Source organism: Kryptolebias marmoratus, linkage group LG6, assembly GCF_001649575.2.
Source record: "Kryptolebias marmoratus isolate JLee-2015 linkage group LG6, ASM164957v2, whole genome shotgun sequence".
NCBI classification, from domain to species: Eukaryota; Metazoa; Chordata; class Actinopteri; order Cyprinodontiformes; family Rivulidae; genus Kryptolebias; species Kryptolebias marmoratus.
The window spans coordinates 24,807,550-24,825,984 of record NC_051435.1 but is presented as its reverse complement, the minus strand read 5'-3'; the positions used below and the strand labels follow the sequence as shown (position 1 = coordinate 24,825,984).

The 18,435-nt window shown below is 39.0% G+C and overlaps 2 protein-coding genes across 2 annotated transcripts in view; one reads left to right on the top strand and one right to left on the bottom strand.

Moving 5' to 3' along the window:
* Window positions 1–2,572: 2,572 nt before the first annotated feature.
* Window positions 2,573–11,728, bottom strand: dbr1 (debranching RNA lariats 1). The gene is made up of 9 exons (XM_017431794.3): window positions 11,580–11,728; window positions 8,377–8,583; window positions 8,167–8,291; window positions 8,016–8,096; window positions 7,863–7,948; window positions 6,528–6,752; window positions 6,326–6,403; window positions 6,084–6,229; window positions 2,573–3,709 (listed from the first exon to the last, which is right to left on the bottom strand). The coding sequence occupies exons 2-9, from the start codon at window positions 8,571–8,573 to the stop codon at window positions 3,001–3,003; spliced, it is 1,647 nt and encodes a 548-aa protein (XP_017287283.1). The 5' UTR covers window positions 8,574–8,583; window positions 11,580–11,728; the 3' UTR covers window positions 2,573–3,000.
* Window positions 11,729–11,976: 248 nt separating this feature from the next.
* The window catches only part of armc8 (armadillo repeat containing 8), a 31,640-nt gene continuing 25,181 nt past the window's right edge, over window positions 11,977–18,435 (top strand). The window contains exons 1-5 of the mRNA XM_017431820.3: window positions 11,977–12,269; window positions 14,080–14,156; window positions 16,586–16,657; window positions 18,093–18,235; window positions 18,315–18,412. Of these exons, the coding sequence (XP_017287309.1) occupies window positions 12,225–12,269; window positions 14,080–14,156; window positions 16,586–16,657; window positions 18,093–18,235; window positions 18,315–18,412 (435 nt within the window). The 5' untranslated portion in view covers window positions 11,977–12,224. The remainder of the gene's footprint in view (window positions 12,270–14,079; window positions 14,157–16,585; window positions 16,658–18,092; window positions 18,236–18,314; window positions 18,413–18,435) is intronic.

Sequence of the window (18,435 nt, the reverse complement as noted above, 5' to 3'; positions counted from 1 at the left end):
TATATATATATATATATATATATATATATATATATATATATATATATATATATATATATATATATATATATATATATACACACACACACACACACATACATATATACACGTATGAAAATGCATAAAAAATATAAAAAGTCAAAATAATAATGTCAGGTTGGGAGGAAACCCAATGCACAGACTCATGACTCAAAGTTAAAAGAAAAACTAATGTATTTATAAAGATAAACAAAAACTGATGTGGCAGCAAACGAAACTTAACAACAAAATCTAAATCGTAGCAAAAACAAGAGGCAAGGCATGAGGGGAACCAGACAACACCAGAAGCGATAACAGACCAGTGAGTAAGTGAAGGAGATTACCAAATTTTAAAGGCAGAGGATAATTATGGGATGTGGGCACAGGTGAGTGATTACTAACTAGGAGCAGGTGGAGATGGACGTGGCAAGTAAACAAGTGACTGACTGAGGAGAAGTGCATGATGACAGGAACACAAGAAGCAGAAACTTATTGTGTTTGTGAAAACAATAAATCCAATACACAAGAAACTCAAAGAACAATCCAAACAAATCCCAAATCCTGACTAATAATAATGATAATAATAATATAAAGGAAAAAAAGGTCTGCTCGTTATGTGGGTGCATGTGTGCTAGCACGCCACCTGGAGACACACAATTTAAAAAAAAGTCCCGTGAACAGTAGAAGGCCCACCATCGACCGCACCCAAGAGCTTAATTGGTCTCTAATAATGGTTATGTACCACAGAGCTTGAGGTTGCTGTAATTAAACCTTTACTTAAGAAACCCAATGTTGATTCAGGAGTTCTGGCCAATTATAGACCTATATATAATCTCCCATTCCTCTAACAAATTCTTGAGAAAATAGTTGCAAATCAGTTGTGTGAATATCTGGATAGAAATAATGATGCTGGCAGTTAAAGCAGATGCCTTAGCCCAGGCATCCACAATCCATTCACATATGATGGCGTAACTCACCCAGCGCTGCCCCCGTCTTATGCTGGTGTAGATTCTCAGTCATATATATAACCATATATACACACACACACACATACATACAAAAGGTGTGTTCATGTAATGTGGGTGCATGTGTACTAGTTAGCCACCTGGAGATGCACAGTAAAAAAAAAAGAAAAAGAAAGAAAAAAAAAAGGTGCCATGAACAGTAGAAGGCCAGCCATCTACAGCACCCAAGAGCATAAAGGACAGGTGGATACAGCCCCAGAAGGCAGCAGCAGTCCCAGGCAAACAGACACTGGGCACCACCCCAAGGCACCCCAGGACCCGACCCCCCAACGGCCTGGTGCCCACACCAGCTCCCAGCAGAGAGACCACCCAGCACGAAGCAGGAGAGGCCCCCCCAGAGCCCCCAACACACTGGGTAGGCACCAGTCCACCTCAGCAGCCAGAACCAGAAGGACCAAGGTGAAAGGGCATATAGTCAATCCCCCTTGTTGGGCCAACCCCCTGTGAGGTCTAGAGGAAGTGGGTTCCCATCGGAGCCCAGCGCAGCCCCCTGGACCCAGCCAAGTCCAGCCAAACCCCAGGAGCCATAGACCACCCGGCGGGAGCCCACCACTCCGGGACATGGCTCGGGCACCCATACGAACAACCCCACACCAAGGGGGCAGCAACCCACAGGCAGCCCCCCGATGACGATGTCAGAGACCCCCAGCCTCTGCCGAACCAGTGCAGGCACCAGGACAGGAGCAAGAAGGAGAAACCGTGCCCCCTTCGCCCTCCACCTTGTGTTGCATGTGTCTGTGGTAATGTGAAATGTTGCAATGGGTGCAGCTGTGTAAATCTAAAGGTGTATTAAATTAATGGCTATTAATTTTAAATAGGTATACATACACGATGTTTAAGCTGTGCCCATAACAAATCTTACAAGGCTACAACAGCGAGCAGTCTATGCGCCACACAAAGTGCCCTTTTTTTCTACTTGAGCACTTGCCCCCCCCCCCAAAAAAAATGTCTGTGCACACCACTGTAGTTAGCATTAAATGTTTGCGCAGGAATACCTTACAAATTTCTGAAAGTAGTTACTTGTCCTTGATAACTTGTATTCAGCTTGGTATCTAAAATTAACATGGTGAATTCCATGGTGATCGACTTTAAACCTTCAAAAAGTCAAAAGTAGGTTTTGTGAATTTTGCAACATGGCAAAATAAAAAAAGAAAAAAAAAAAAACAGAATTGAGGCCTATACCATGTGATTTCGTACAGTGCAGGGAATGTGTAGATATAAGACCCTAAATTGTGCAACTTATGGTTTAGAAGTTACTTAACAAAATGTCACCCAGTCAACTGTACTTCTAACTGTCAATTGTACAGATATTTAGCTAAAATGTGTTGTGGCTGTAGCTAAGAATAATTCCCAACACATACAGTGAGCACCAATACATCTTGCAAGATATCAGAAGTCTATGAAATGTGCATAATGTCTTTTACAAAATCTGGCCAACTGTCTCTCTTCTTAACACCAGATGATCTTAGTCTAAGACTTTGGCATGAAAGGAGGCAGGCGATATGCATTCCTGCAATGAATGCTAGGCCTTAAACACTCAGATTTTTTATTTAGCTTTAGTGGACGTTCACAACATCTAACTGCTCTTTGTTCACTGAGCTACATGTACAGAATGATGATTACATCAGATAGGTGCATATCTGATGCCATTTGTTTATCCGTTTAAAAAGGATATTTCATGTTTTCAGTTTCTTTAAACATAAATCTATAAAATCTAAAATTCCAAGTACAAAAAATAGAACTGAAATGTAAATGTTTCTGCCTCAAAAAATATAAAATCATGTTAAACACAAACCTAGTTGCAGCTGTGTTTCTGTGAAGCCAAAATTCAGAAGCACATTTTGTTCTGTAGAGCCTCGTATTAACTTTTGTAAGTAGTTGTACAAAAAGGTACCAGCAGTACAAACATTACACTTTTTACCGATAATTTACTGGAGTCTACAGCTTATCCTGAGTTCTAACCCTCATCTTCGTCCTCTGCTTTGTAGATCTCCTGGTTCCTGCGTTTGATTGTAGGAGTTGTGCCTCTACTGCCTGGTTGCTTGCCTTCGTTGATGCTTCGTTTCAGAATGCGTGCAGCTGTGGCGTCCTCATCAAAACTGTCACACTGTCCTTCTTGCTGAGGGGCAGCTTTTGGGGTAGAGTGTGATGGAGGCGGCAGCTCCATCAAGTGGGAATGAGGACTAGGGGAGATACTAGATTTGGGCTCAGGAAGAACCAATCGGCTGGACGTCTGAATGTCAGAGCTTTCATCTGCCCTCTCTGTTGCTTTTGCTTCACCTTCTTCTTCTTCTTCCTCCCACTCATCCTCTAAAGTGATCTGATCGGGGTTAAAAGAACTTGACAATCCAGAAGTATCGGATGGATATTCACTGGGCTCATCTGCACTTCCATCTTCCTCCTCCTCCTCCCCCCCAGTGCTGCTCTGACATCTGCCCAGCTCACCTCTTCCCTGCCCCGCCTGTGTGAAGAGGTCTGTCAGACCTAGCTTAGCACAGAGCTCTGTAGTTTGAGGGTTGGTGCAGCAGCTCGGACTGGCATTTGGTTGGGGATTGTTGGGATCATATGGTGACACAGTTCTGCTGAAGTTGTCTGGGATACAGAGTTCCCCGCTGAAATCCTCCACTACCTGCATCATGTCTCCCTCTGAAGCTCTGAAGTCCCACCTGACACGTACAATCCAAACAAACAGCAAACAGAAAAATGAAATGGGGCAAAACAAACAAACAAGCAAAAACACTTTACTGTAGTTTTGGATCGCTAGTGTCTTAAAAACTTTTCATACGCCTTGAACTTTCCCACATTTAGTCACATTACAACCACAGACCACTTTACTGGGGCTTTATGTGATAGCTATACCAACACAAAGCAAGACATAATTGTGAAAGGAAGGAAAATAAAACATAGTTTTCAGTTTTTTACAAATAAAAATCTTCAAAGTGTGGTGTGTGTTTGTATTTAGCCCCTAAACTCTGATGAAATCCAGTGCAATGAACTTTCAGAAGTCCCCTCCACATGAGTGTAATTTAACTAAATTATAAATACAACTCTTCTGTAAACACCTCAGAGGTTTGCTACAGAAAATTAGTAATCAAACAGCATCCTGAAGAACAAGGAACACACCAAACAGGTTTGGGATAGTTGTTGCAGCCATGGGAAGTTGCTGAGAAGTTTAAAGGAGGACAAGGTTTTAAAACAACATCAAAAGCTTGGAATATTTCACAGAGCACTGTTCAATCCATCATCTGAAAATGGCAAGAGTATGACACAACTGCAGTACCAATACGCAGCCATTTACCTAAACTGACAGGCCGGGCAAGAAGACCATTAATCCGGGAAGCAATGAAAAAGCCCATGGGAACTCTGGCGGAGCTGCAGAGTCCCACAGCTCAGGTGGGACAATCTGTCCACAGGACAACTATTAGTCATGTACTCCACAAATCTGGCCTTTATGAAAGAGTGGCAGGAAGAATGCCCTTGTTGAAAAAAAGTAAACATGCAAACATGTGGAAGAAGTTGTTCTGCTTAGATTATATCAAAACTGAAATTTCTGGCCTAAATGCAAAATGTTATGCGTGGTGGAAAACTAACACTGCACATCGCCCTGAGCACAAAATCCACACTGTGAAACATGGTTGTGGCAGCAATACGCTGTGGAGACACATTTCTTCAGCAGGGACAGGGAAGCTGCTCAGGGTTGATGGGAAGATGGATGGAGCCAAATACAGGACAATCCTGGAAGAAAACCTGTTAGAGGCTGATAAGACTTGAGACTGGAGTCCTAAATTTTCCCATCTTCCTGCAGGACAACGAACCAAAACATCCAGCCAGTGCTACAATGGAACGGTTTAGATTAAAACATATTCATGTGTCAGAATGGCCCAGTCTAAGTTTACATGCAAATCCTACTGAGAATCTGTGGCAGGACTTCAAAATTGCTGTTCACAGATGCTCTTCTTCCAATCTGACTGAGCTTGAGCTAGTTTGCAAAGAAGAAAAAGCAAAAATGTCAATCTCTGGATGTGCAAAGCTGATAGAGACAAACCCCAAAAAGTTTGCAGCTGGAATTGTAGCAAAAGGTGGTTCTACAAAGTATTGACTTCAGGGGGGCTGAATACAAATGTGTAATGTCTACTTTGTGTTGGTCTATCGCATACATTTTCAGTAAAATACTTGTAGTTTGTGGTTGTAATGTGACAAAGGGTGGAAAACTTCAAGGGGTAGGAAAACATTTTCAAGGCACTGTATGTAACATATGGTAAACAGTGTTTCCCCAATGGAACTGGTCTGAAGAGACAAAAATTAATCTATAAGGAAAAGGAAAACCAAACAATATATTTTTATAAACTATACACTTAAAAATATAATTATTGGGAAGTAAACTAAAAAAATAAATAAGAATGTCAATGAAATAATAAAACATGGGGTAAAGTTCTCCCTTTTAATTAATTATTTGGTGCATTTTAAGGATATTAATTTATTTATTTGGCCTTATATATATATATATATTTCTGCTTTTATATGTAATTCTGTCAGTTTTGGTGCTCCATACACATAAAGCTCTTGGGCACCTTTGTTTTCTGCTGTGAGGAGCTCCTCCTGGTGCTCCTCACAGCAGAGAAAGTGCTGCCATCAGCACAGAATACACATATAGATAGTTAAACACTATGCGATATCCTTCCACAGCCCCTAGTGGTCTGGACTTCAAAAATTATCATTAGATGGCAGCTAATTTCATCATTTGCATGCATTTAGGAGTTCTCAATTAGAACTTCAAAAACAAGGGTACTGAAGACTACAACATTAAACTCGGGGCTTGATGTGGTCAATGATGACTACATTCATTTTATTATGCAAACAATGTAAGGTAAATTAACAATGATTGTCTATAATCTCATACCAATCTCTAATACCAAATTCCATACTTTGTAGAAATACGTAAGAACAGATACTCTGTGTGTATATGACAAATTTTTAAGTCGCATGGGTAAGGGTTACAATTAATTCTCCCTGTCATTTTGGTTCTAAGTATTTGTATACCTTTCATGCAAGCCATTATTCATGGGGGGGTTCCAAAGCTGAGCAGTGGTTCTCTGTAAACTGTTGGTGGCTTTCAGAATAGCAAACCACTCTGGATCATATTCAAGACCCTCAGATGAACTTGATCGGTCTGGAAAATCCACAATCTGAAATGGATAGATTTATTTGCATAAAGCCATAAACGAATACACCTGAACACAGATTGTGATGGCTGCACACGAAAGAATAACATTTCCACAAACCTGAAGAAACTCTCTGTAGGGCAGACATTTATCCAGAGACAGGAATTTAGTTACACGTGGCGCAGCATTTCCTTTAGGCTACAGAAAAAAATGTAATAAATCTGTGAACTTCATATGTGTTCATTAATTCATTTCTGTTGCTTATTCATGTATTCAAACTTATTAAAACAACAATCTAACATGTACAAACAGTCATCCTCACCAGATGCTGCATAACAGCAGCAAACTTGACATGAAGGTGGGCAGAGAACCAGTAGCTGGGCTGGAGGTGAGCCAGGAGTTCCTCAGCAGCAGGACTTCCCAGAGCATTTGACTTCACATCTTGTCGCAAAAACTTTTTTTTCCGCAACAGTTCCCCAGTGTTTCCGTAGTAGCAGATTCCCCGAGGCCAATCGTGGCTCATAAAGATGTCGATTGGCATTTGAATCTTTATTGAAACAACAGACAAGCAAAAAAACATAATTAAAAAGTCTAGCATTCCCTAAAGGAAATTTCAGAGTTCTCTGTTGTGATTCATTGGCCTGGAAGTGAGACGTGTGTTGGTGCCTTGTTTGCACTTTTTCATTTATATTAATTTAATTTATAAACGTGACTTAAATTAAGTACAATCAATTAGTATTTATTTTAATTGTATTTTTGTTTAAAAAAGTATTTCAAAAGTGCCTTTTTGTAAAACTGTAGTTGTGTAAATATTTGGCACAAATATCTTACAATATCACATAATAAAAAGCCATATTTTCAACTTTCCTGTCAACTTTAATCTTTTTTTTTTTTACTAAATCACGGTCGGCCGGCGATCGGCCGGCAAACGACCACCTACCACCGGGCTTAGCCACCTTTCTGTGGGGAAACCCTGCTAAGATCATCTTACACTGAGAAATATTAGAGTTGGAACCACTTTGGACAAATCTTAAAAATGGTGGCGTAGCGTCATGTGGGATCACAAGATGTCACGCACAGAATATGTTGTGAATGACTTAAATACTACGACATCAAATTTTAGGTCAATATCTGTAAAATTGAATGAGTTGCAGCCATTTTTCCTTTGGCTAATGTCCATTACAGTGGCAGCCATTTTGAATTGGATCGGCTCTAAAAATTAATCAGTTGTCGATGTACATTCATTTACTTTCTGAAAGTTTCATTAAAATTTGCCTAGTTGTTCATGAGATATTTTGATATCAGACAGACAAAGTTGACTCTAAATAGTTAAAGTTTTAAACAAAGATCTTGCATTATCTATTTGCCATCAGAATATGTGTTGAGGATTAGTCACAGGGACTACCACACCAAATTTTAGATCATTATCTGCAAAATTTGCTGATTTATAGACATTTTTGTGTTTTTTAAGGTCAGTTGGCCGTAGCTGCCATCTTGAATTGGGTTGACTCAGTTCTAGATCTACATCCAATGATTAAGTTATATTAAAGTTCATTCAGAGGTTCATGAAAGATTTTGGCAACAGACCTACACACAAACACAGGCAAAAACCTCATTATTATAGATAATATGAACAAATGTATTAAATGACATTTACCTGCTTCAATTTGAAAACCTCAATATTTCTTGTGTGGTACACACTCCGAAGGGTTTCAGGATTGTATGGAGGGAATTCATGGTGACCTTGAAGAATACACATTTCCTTAGATTCACATATTTCAAATTATTTCAGAACCATAACCAAACCTACCCTTTCTGTAGTCATGAAATTTGAAGATTCCAGATAAACCACCAATTCTAATTCCTTTGTAGCGAACAACACCAGCATAACCTAAAGAAAGATAATTAAGTTAGGCGTGTACTATCTCAGATAGGCACATGTATAATTTGCTGGCCCCTACCCAAATAATAAATGTTGGGTGCCACCCAGCCTCCATAAGGCAGCTCCTGCAGGTGGTTGGAAGCCTCATGATTCCCTCCAACAAAGATGGTCAATATTGGAGCTATCTTTTCTCCAGAGTAGTACCTGCAATACAAACAAATTTAAAATTAGGCAAGCTCTTATTTTATTTTTTTCTTAAACATGAAGGAAACACAGGCAAAAAACTGACTTATAAAAGGTCTGCATCGTCCTGTACTTGGCTGGGACTGCCATGCACTTCATGTCTCCCTCATTTCGCACTGCCTGAAAGTCTCCACAGCAGAGCAGCAGGTCCACTTTGACCCCGTCCCTCTTCTCCAGGTAGGCGATTGTCTCGTAGATCTTGTCCAGCTCTCCATGGCAACAGCCTTCTACTGCAATCTTCATGCTGTGTAAACTGGTGAGCAAAGGTAGTATCTTACTGCACCGGTTCCCAACTCTGGTCCTCGAGGAACACTATCCTGCACGTTTTCATTGTTTCCCTGCTTTTCAGCAGGTCCTTTCTGTCTGCAGAAGCCTGTTAATCACTCCCTCATTCAAATCAGGTGTGTCAAAGCAGGGAAACAACTAAAACATGCAGGATAGTGTTCCTGTCTTACTGCGCTGCGACTATTGGAGACTAGTTGGTGACTCAAAATTGCAAGAGAATAGACAAATCTTTTGTTGCAGTCTCACTTAACTTTGAGTGTTCACACCAAATGAGGCTGCATTTTGAATGCCCAGTTTTTGAAATCACAGTTTGTTTGTGTACACAGCTTGTAAAGCTGCATTTTTGGCTGTGCACATTAGGCCTGTCGCGATACTCGATAAATCAATTAATCACACGATTAAAAAAAAAGGAGGTCGATAAGTTTCATTTATCTGCGTTATCGTTCCCATGTCTCTCTCTTTCTACTAAAGACACCAGATGACAAAAGGCTCCAGTGCTCTTCACCGAGCCCTCACTTTCTATAAGCGTCAGGGGGCGTGGCCTATTGCGTCAGCTGGCTACCTCTTTAGCATTAGCCCCGCTAGGAGTTAGCAAGCTAAAGAAACGCTGTTTGATATTGGAGGGAAAAACTAAATGGAATTGGTTTCAAGCTGGAAGTAATAGCAGCGGTGTGGGAGCACTTCGGAGTCAAACTAAATGACCGAGGCGAACCGCTGAACCTTTGTGACCCGGTATGTCGCATTTGTGCTTGTGTTAGTTTGCACTTTTTGTTTATAAAACTGTCAGTTTTGTCGTCTTCTCTACATAAAACTAATGATTATTACTTTTTGAAGGGCAGTTTAGTTTACAGACTTAATAATCTGCACTGTTTTGGTTGAACGTAGGTTTTAATTCTGTTTTTCTTTTCTTTTTTTTTTTTTAGCTTTTATTCAAGTACATTTTTTGTTAACGGAGACAGAGTTCATTTTATTTTTGTTTTCGGTTGTTTTGTGTTCCAGTTCCAGTGTTAAGTGTTCTTTGAAAGTAAAGTTTATTAATCTTTGAGAGGATGTACTTGCACTATTATGTTATTATCATTACATTAGTTTAAAATGGCCTCCAAACAATATCATCGTTTATCACAATAATTTCTGAGACAATTAATCATCCAGCAAAATTTGTTATCGTGACAGGTCTAGAGCACATTATTTTGTTGTCCACCTCCACATTTTATGATTTCATCTGCTGAAGTACACTTTTGAAATGAAGACAAGCATATTAGGATCAGTTTTTAAAATATTATTTATCATCTGTGGTTTTTAGACCTGGAAATTTGCCTCAGATGTCTTTTATCAAAAGGTAACCTCCAATAAAAGGTGTTGAAACAAAACTTTAGCTTGCTTGAGATGGGTTTGAGATGTTCATGACAAAATTCAGGACAAAACTTGGGGCAATGGAAGCGCTATGAACAACGTTGGTCCTGTGTTGTTGCTGTTTTTTAAACTTATGGGGATTCTCCTGAGACTTCAGGAAGAGAGGCGCAGTGGAAGAAATGCTCTGGATGCAGCGATTGTTGCGCGGAGTAGGACAGCTGTTATCCACCGGAGATTTCAGGCTTTACAGCACCTTCAGCTGGGGGACAGACGGCATAAACGTTGCAGGGTAAGCTAACGTTTATATTCTTATCGTTCGCTCTTTATGCTTGCATCTGACCACACCCACGACCAATGAGTGAACAGGAGCTAAGTTTGCACCACCCACGAAGCAGGGCCGGCCCGGCTGGCCCTACTTCGAAGCAGGGACCAAAGAAGCAGGGTCAACCTCGAAAAAATGCAGATGGAAACACGCGCAAAAGCCGAGTAGAGTGGAGCCGGGACCTTTAGAGCCCTTTAAAAGGGGCATAAGTGCTGTTCAGTCTCCTGAAGGTTCAGTGTTCTGCATATAACCTGGTAAAATATTTACTTTTTACCATTTTTTGTCAAAGTGACTTACAAGTTAAAATGGTTGGAAAGGTTCCCAAAATCTAAAGTTCAGTTTAATTTACAGGGTCACAGATTTTAGTTAGTTGTTTTTTTCAATTATTTTCTTTCCTGTTTCTACTTTTTTATGTTTAATTTTGTAAACACTCCAGAAATACCATACATCAGTATTAGAAAATCTACCATTTACAAATGTTTAAAAACATCAATTATGGATAGGAACATGTCAGGTATTTATGTAAAAATTGAAGGAATAAGGCAGTTTGGCATTTTGCACATCATTGTGACAGTCTTTGGTTAAAACTGGGTGCACAAAAATCTAAACTGTCTGAAATGTATAGGCTATATTTATCAAAATATGGTTCTGACAAAAATTGACTCTTGTGATAGCATTTAACAGCTGGTCCCACAATAGCAGAGACACAAATAAAAACACTGTGGATAACAATGTCTTGTGCAAAGAAATGGTGGGACCAGATTATGCATCAAAGAGAAACAACCACTGAGAAAGAGCACAAGTCTGTATTACAAAATTTAAATACGTGGCTGCATACTCACAACTCATCAGTAACTTGAATTTGATTCAAGCTGCTATTTGAAAGCAGTGAAGGTCAGTAAAAACAGTAGAAATGTAATTCACTACTTTACAACACAAAATAACAACTGAGCAAATGCGTGGCTCACTCTTATTTGTTGATCGATTAAGCAAATAAAAATAGTCATTTTTGGGTCATACTTTATGTTTTCAAGACCCAACAAAACTATAACAATTGACAAATTAAAACGTCTTTTTCATTTCCACTAAATATAAAAACTATTTACCATAAATAATTTGACCTATTTAAAAAGATGCGCGTTTTTAAATTATGCCATTTTGAAAACATGAATATTGTAGTACAAACATACACGACGGAACAGCTAGCAAGACACGACAACGTGGTTAAATAACTATAAAGACGAAACGACTCAACAAACACAACGGAAACAAGAAGATTTACTACTTACGTGAATCAATGAGTAACCGAAGAGTCTATCTGTCCTTGTTTATAATTCTTAAAATTTAAAATTTAGCTCAAAAAGACATTTTTGTTACAAATCAGCAGCTGAGAGCGATGGAACAAGTTTTCCGACTTCGCGTTCACTACTTCTACGCATGCGCTGTATGTCATCCATACATATTTTTGTACTCGGAAGCACATTCGATCATATATTTCTGAATATTACTTTTGTTTAAATTTAAATATTGTTCAATATCATAATCAATACAAATTGTAAAAAAAACCTCTTGACAAAGTTTGTGTTTTAATGTTTGCTTTTTTTATTCTAAAAAATAAAGAAGAAAGAAGTGCCGAATCTTGTTCAATAGATGACACAAACGTCACGCTTTATAAACAACATTTACCTAACTGAAAACCCCACAGTCTGTCAGACAGCTTGACAACTTGTACTGAGTTTTGTTCCATCTTCAGCGCTGGTGGTTACAGCTGAACCAACAGAGGACAACAACTGCGCGTTATATATATATAAAGCTCACAAAGAGCTTCGCGCATACATTGCAGCTACTTTTTAGAGGCCGCTAGCAGCTGCTCTGGAGGGCGGAGTGTCCGCGAGGCGCTGCGCCTATTGGGGCGCCCGTTCGGAGGAAGAGAGATGGCGTGCTTGTTGGAGGCCCCTCTCCGCATCAGTGTACTGTCTGTGAGTGCCAGTCTTATGATATCAAAACCAGTTATTTTCAGAAGGATCTCTCTAACAGGAAGTGGTCAATACCATTTGAACAGTCGTATATATCTAGGGACTGTCAAATTGACTGAGGAGTTTCATTAGCCTGGTGGCTAAACTGAAAGCTCAACAGCATGTTAACGTTGCAGCGGTCCAGCTAGTAGTTGTTGGTGAAAACAGTTTTAGCCCCGCTTCGCCCGTGCGGGCGGGCACACTTCAAGCACTGTAAAGTGTGTATTTAGTATTAGGGCGCTCGCTCAGGCGGAGTTGGGATGTGGGGAAACCAAACCAAACCAAAACAACAACACAAAAAAAACAAAAACAAATGAATGCTAGATGCCAGTGGTAAATGTTTGACCATTAAGAACACGTATGAATAATCTGTAAAATACACGTAAACATTCATTTTTTAATACTTTTTTTAACCATTTGCAATTGGTATTGTAACCACTGCATTGCCTTCTAATGACAACAGAGGGCTTACCTCAGATGCTGTCAGTAAAATTAGCAGCATTTGCTTTAGATAGCTTAGCTACACACTTGTCTACACTTTGCGTTTTAGTGTGGATACATTTAACTGGAAGTTTAGTCATGTTTGATATATTTTAGGTTAGGTTTCAACAAGCGACATCGGTATTGGCAATATTAAATGTAAAACTAATTGTCAAACGCTTCCACCTTGTACATACTACTGCCATCTTTTGGTCTAAAGATATTTGTAGCCAATGTTTTTTGTGAACATATGGAGTTGTTAACAAATGTGTAGGTAACAAAGTTGTAAACAAGCTTTTACAGCTGGGTTTATACTGGCTCAGTATATGCTGTGTTGGCACCAGAACCAGTAGTATCAGTAATACCAGTGTAATGTCAGCTGGAGTCATGTGGTAAGTTCTGGTCAAAGCTGTCAATGATATAAACAATATTGTTGGATGTTTCATGCAGCTCACAAAGTGCCAGTTAAATCAGTGATGAAAAGGGTCCTGCCATTGCTACTACTGTACGTATCAAGTGCACATGGCATATTAGTTGGAGTAGGTATGACAAATATGTCCTTTAGTTGTATTGTGGAGAGGGGGGTGGTTATTATTTATATTTATTACTATTTTAGTGAAATGTCTAAGTTGTGAAATAAATTTTCCAATTACAAACACATTTGTTTGTGCTGGAAAATGTCGAGATTTGCTTCTTTTATCCACTGTAAATGCTCAGGTAGTAAGAGTTCAGGGATCCACCAACTGGAACATATTGCAAGGTCCACAGGACAACACAGACATTTATGGTGTAACCAAGTGTGTGACTGACTACAATCATATCTGTATGGATGTGTTAGTCCTCGTCAGAGAAGTGGGGTGCATCATGAACAACAAGCCCAGTGAGTTGAAGTCTGCTCTGAATAGGGAAAAGAGGGCCTTAGAGATCTGGAAGAAATGAAGAACACCCAGTGGGAACTGAAACACATCCTGAAGAGAGCAATGAAGAGGTCCAGAAGGAAACTAGCGCAGAAGCTACAGAAGAACAATATGATGGAGGTCTGGAGAGGCATGAGAACCATCGCTGGCTGTATGCAGAATATTTATTGCTGGAGCTGTAGAGGGGGATGGGAGAGGGCAAATGAGTTTAACTCCTTTATACAACAGGTTTGGCCCTGCACCCACCCTACCTGCTCACTCCCCCCTCAAAAAACTGGACAAGCTTAAATCTTTTTAGACCTCTGTTACAGCCATTCAAGTGCAAAAGTGTATATTTGTGACTTGTGTGAAGTAATGTTTTATTTGTCCTCTTTCAGGAAGTCACTGCCACCAGTCGCCATTATGTTGACAGACTGTTCGACCCAGACCCACAAAAAGTGCTGCAGGGAGTCATGTAAGGCTAGCTGAGCCTAATTTATTTTTTGGAATTATACCTTCTGAATAGCTTGTACAACTCTGTCTTTCTTTTGAAATTTGAGATTATTTGTTGTGTAAATGGTAATCAAAAAGCTCTTGCAATTACTGACATGTTTTCGGCATGTCGTCACTGGGTTTTTGGACCATTCTTCTTTTGAGACATTTTTGAAATCTTTGAATTTGAAAGGTATCCTTGTCATTACTCTTGATTTCTCCTAAAATTCTGGTTAGAGTTTAGATATGGACACTGACAGGTCCATTATGTTTACAATGTTCTCTGCTTTGCATTTCTTGACTTCTTTAGCTGAATGTTTTAGGCCTGTTAGAAGTTCTGTCACGAGATTTTGTGCTGCCTGTCAGAAGTACTTTTTTTTTTTTTCTTCAGATCGATCAAAGATTATTATCAGACTGATTTTGAGGAATCTGAAAGTTTCTGAGGCCTCTCAGGGGTCATTTTCAGTGTTTGGAACAGTGTAATACTATGAGTCCTTGAAATTAAAAGACTAGTTTGAGCCCTGTGTTGGTACTACGATATATTTAATTTCTGTATAATGTAATTTATGTAATATGTATGTATGTATAGTCTTATTTTAGCCTATACAATCCAAAAATGTTCACACACCTGCATTTGCTACAGGGTACAGATGTCTATACACAGTAAGAGCAGCATAAATGGACTACATACCAGTTTTTAGAAACTTGTGGATATTTTGTGCTTCTGAATAGTACTAAATCTCTCAAAGTTTTTTGTTCTGTCTAATTCCTTGTCAGAAAGAGAAGCAAAACAGTTTCAACACACTCTGTTTTTGTCTCATCTCATCTTCTGAGCTTAATGCCATGTAACTATCAAACTAGCGGTTAGTCGTGTATGGGCTGAATTAGATGAAACCAACTCGTAGATGATGGAGGGTGGCTTTACAGTTTATCAATTAAGTCATAAATGGAGGAGCATTTGCACCCCCTCTTTATTAAAATGGGGACGCAGGTGTTCTGTTGATCAGGCATCTCAGGCCTACATCTGTTTCTTTTTAATTAGTCATTTATTATGTTGTCTTTTTAAATGTTGACTGTTACTGAAGGTTTTTCTTTTTAGATTTATACGCCATATTTTATCGTTTTTTTAAAGCTGTTCTAACCAGATAGCATTTGTAAAATAAATATTTTATATTAAAATATTAACTAGCTTAAAAGGATAAAAATATGCACAACTATCCTCATGCCCAGGAAGTTATAAAGTGTGGCTCTCCAGACTTCTGAGTTATTCTTTTGTGGTTTTCCAAAAATCTGTTAAGCCTGAGTAAAACAAGCTCAAAATGTTTGATCTTTAAATCAAAGTATTTTTTAGTTTTAACGCAAAAGATTAGCTAAAATGATTGATTTAATAAAGTCCATAATTTTCTGCAGGGACAGCAGTTCTTCACATGTTCTTCATCCTACATGGCAGTAGAGTCTGTTTGAATATCTAGTACAGACATTACGGATGCTGGTGTTCCTGTTGGAGTGTGGTTTTTGCAGTTTCATGCACAAAAATTTGATGAAGCTGATGATACTGAAACTCCTCTGCTCAGTATCATGGAGGTGACCTGGACTTTTCATTATATTGTGTTTTTATCCTCTGAGGGGGACTAGCTCTGGTTATGGCTCGTATTGTTCCACTTGCTGTGGGCTCGACTAAAGCTATTGCATGTTACAGTTGTACTTTCCCACTACATTCACTCTGCTGCTATTTTATATCATTCCAGGACACTTGCACAACAGAACAAACATAACATAAAACAAATGTGATCAATATGAATTAGCAGGGTCTTGTAGGGTCTGCAGAACAAGTGTAGATGATACTTCAGCTGAATGTAAACCTCTGTTTTATTAGATCTGTGTCCTATACTATGAAGCAGGTCCAACTTACTCAGGTTTCTTTAATAGATCGGCATAACTAACCCTTACAATGAGGAATCATGCTTAGTGGTACTACAAAGCTGATTATCAACTCTTTAAGTCAAGCTAGTGTTTCTTATAGGGGTAACAGTGAACACTAATTAGTATTTGTGATATTTGTGTTATTATTACTGCTCCAGAGCAGGTTAGGTTTATGGTACTGAAAATCCTGAACTGAACCTCAAGTTACCTCAGTAAGACACTAATCCTGCTTCGTAGTTTGGGCCACAGTTCAGTGTAATAAATCTCTGACAGCCTGGTGTCCTTCTAAATTTTCAGATGATCTATCTCTCGAATATAATATTAGTATAATACCTAAACTTACATTTTAAAAGGACACAGTTTTTGACGTCTGTAACATTCATATCAACCACTAGTCTTGTATTGCAGGCAGTGTATTTTTCATGCTTTGTTTTTTTCTTGTTTTAACAACAAGAAGACATGTCTGTGTGTGTGTGTGTGACTTTATAGTGACATGAAGAATGCTGTCATAGGAAACAATAAGCAGAAGGCCAATCTAATTGTCCTTGGAGCTGTGCCAAGGTATGTCTCTGCTCACCTTCTGATTTCTACTCTTTCTCACTTATCTTTATCACAAATTTTGATATTTATTTAGTTGATTAAAGTAAAAAGGTTTGCACACAAGATTCTGTCAGTATCTGGCCTGTTTTCTCTGGCTAATAACATGACCAAGTTGCATTCGATCACATGCACTACAATTGGTCTTCCAACTTTTAATTCCAGTTTTTAGACTTTTTTTGAGTAATGTGTGTTTTTTTGAATATGTGTTCTTTTTTAAAGTTAGTAGTTTGAGAGATAAATTAGGACTGAGCAATTGAGCTTTTAATTTTGTAAATGCTGATTCTCTTCAGTCTGCTTTAGCAGCCTTTCTCTGTTTTTATGGTCTTGTGCTTCTCATGCTCCTGTCTTGCAAATATAGATTTAGGCTACCACATTGCTCATATAGATTTTAGCATTTAACTTTTAGCTATTGATTTTCTACATTTAGCTTTTGAATATTGTTGTGCTATATTTAGCTTTTAGCTACGGTTTTGTTCATTTTCGTTTTACACTCAACCTTTACACTGCATTTAATTTCTCTAGTTACCCTAAGATTTTGTAAAACAATAAATAAAATTAGACAATACTGTTTAAATTGTTAAAGTTTAACACTGAGTGTTTAATAAACTGTTCTTTCTGTGAATTTGGGCTTTGGCAGAAAAAACAAACAAAACAAACAAAAAAAAAACCACCTAAACAAACTTGAACTTTGTGATGAGAGCAGTGTAAGCTTCTTTCAAGCTTCTTTGGGTGGTATTCAGGGCTAGATTCTGATGGGGCCAGCCTAACTTCTCTTCCCTCACTTCATCAAAACAGATGCAGCCAAATTGCAGCTGTTTTGCAATAACCTTTTACTCAACTTGTAATACTCATACTCATGACCTCTGGTGCTCGTTCTAGACATGTCATTAAATTCTTTACATACCTGTCACTGGTCTGCATGTGAACCAAATCATGTCTAAATTGAACCATTTCTTCTGGTGCTTAGCGTTTGTTTGGTGGCAAGCATGTATGTGATGTATCTGGCCGCTAACCAGCTCAGTGTCCTAGTGGTAGAGTGTCCGCCCTGAAACTGGGAGGTCGTGGGTTCAATCCCCAGCTGGGTCATACCAAAGAAGGTAAAAATGGGACCCACTGCCACCCTGCTTGACACTCAGCATTAAGGGTTGAAATTGTGCGGCACCGCTGCTGCTCACCGCTTTCTCAGGGGATGGGTCAAATGCGGAGAACAAATTTGTGTGACAATCACTGGATCTTTAACTTTATGTATATGGTGATATTACCCAGTTCTGAGCCACAATAAAAAAATGCAGAACTGTTAAAGTTGTAGAGTATAACTTAGTAGTTGTATTATTATTAGGTATAAAGATGTCCAACTTTCTTAGTTTTTGTTTGTTTGTTTTCTCATTGAATCCAGGTTACTATACCTGCTCCAGCAGAGCTCCTCTAACCTGCAGCTGAGGACAGAGTGTGCTGTGGTACTGGGCAGCCTTGCCATGGGCACAGAGAACAACATCAAGTCCCTAGTAGACTGTCAGATTATCCCAACACTTCTTCAAGGTTAGACCAAACATACAGACACACTCTTACGCATACAAATAGTGTAAAGAACAAGACTTTAGACATCTGTCCTTTGCAGGTCTTCTGTGCACAGACCTGATCTTCATTGAAGCCTGTCTTCGATGCCTCAGAACTGTCTTCATCAGTCCAGTTACCCCTGTGCAGCTGCTATATACAGTAGGTTTTCTTATGTGTTCACA

Coding starts and splice junctions, on each gene's coding strand:
- dbr1 (XM_017431794.3), bottom strand. CDS start 8,573: ATGAAGATTGCAGTAGAAGGCTGTTGCCATGGAGAGCTGGACAAGATC. Junction 8,292..8,376: donor ACGATGCAGACCTTTTATAA/GTCAGTTTTTTG, acceptor TTTGTATTGCAG/GTACTACTCTGGAGAAAAGA. Junction 6,230..6,325: donor CCTACAGAGAGTTTCTTCAG/GTTTGTGGAAAT, acceptor TATCCATTTCAG/ATTGTGGATTTTCCAGACCG.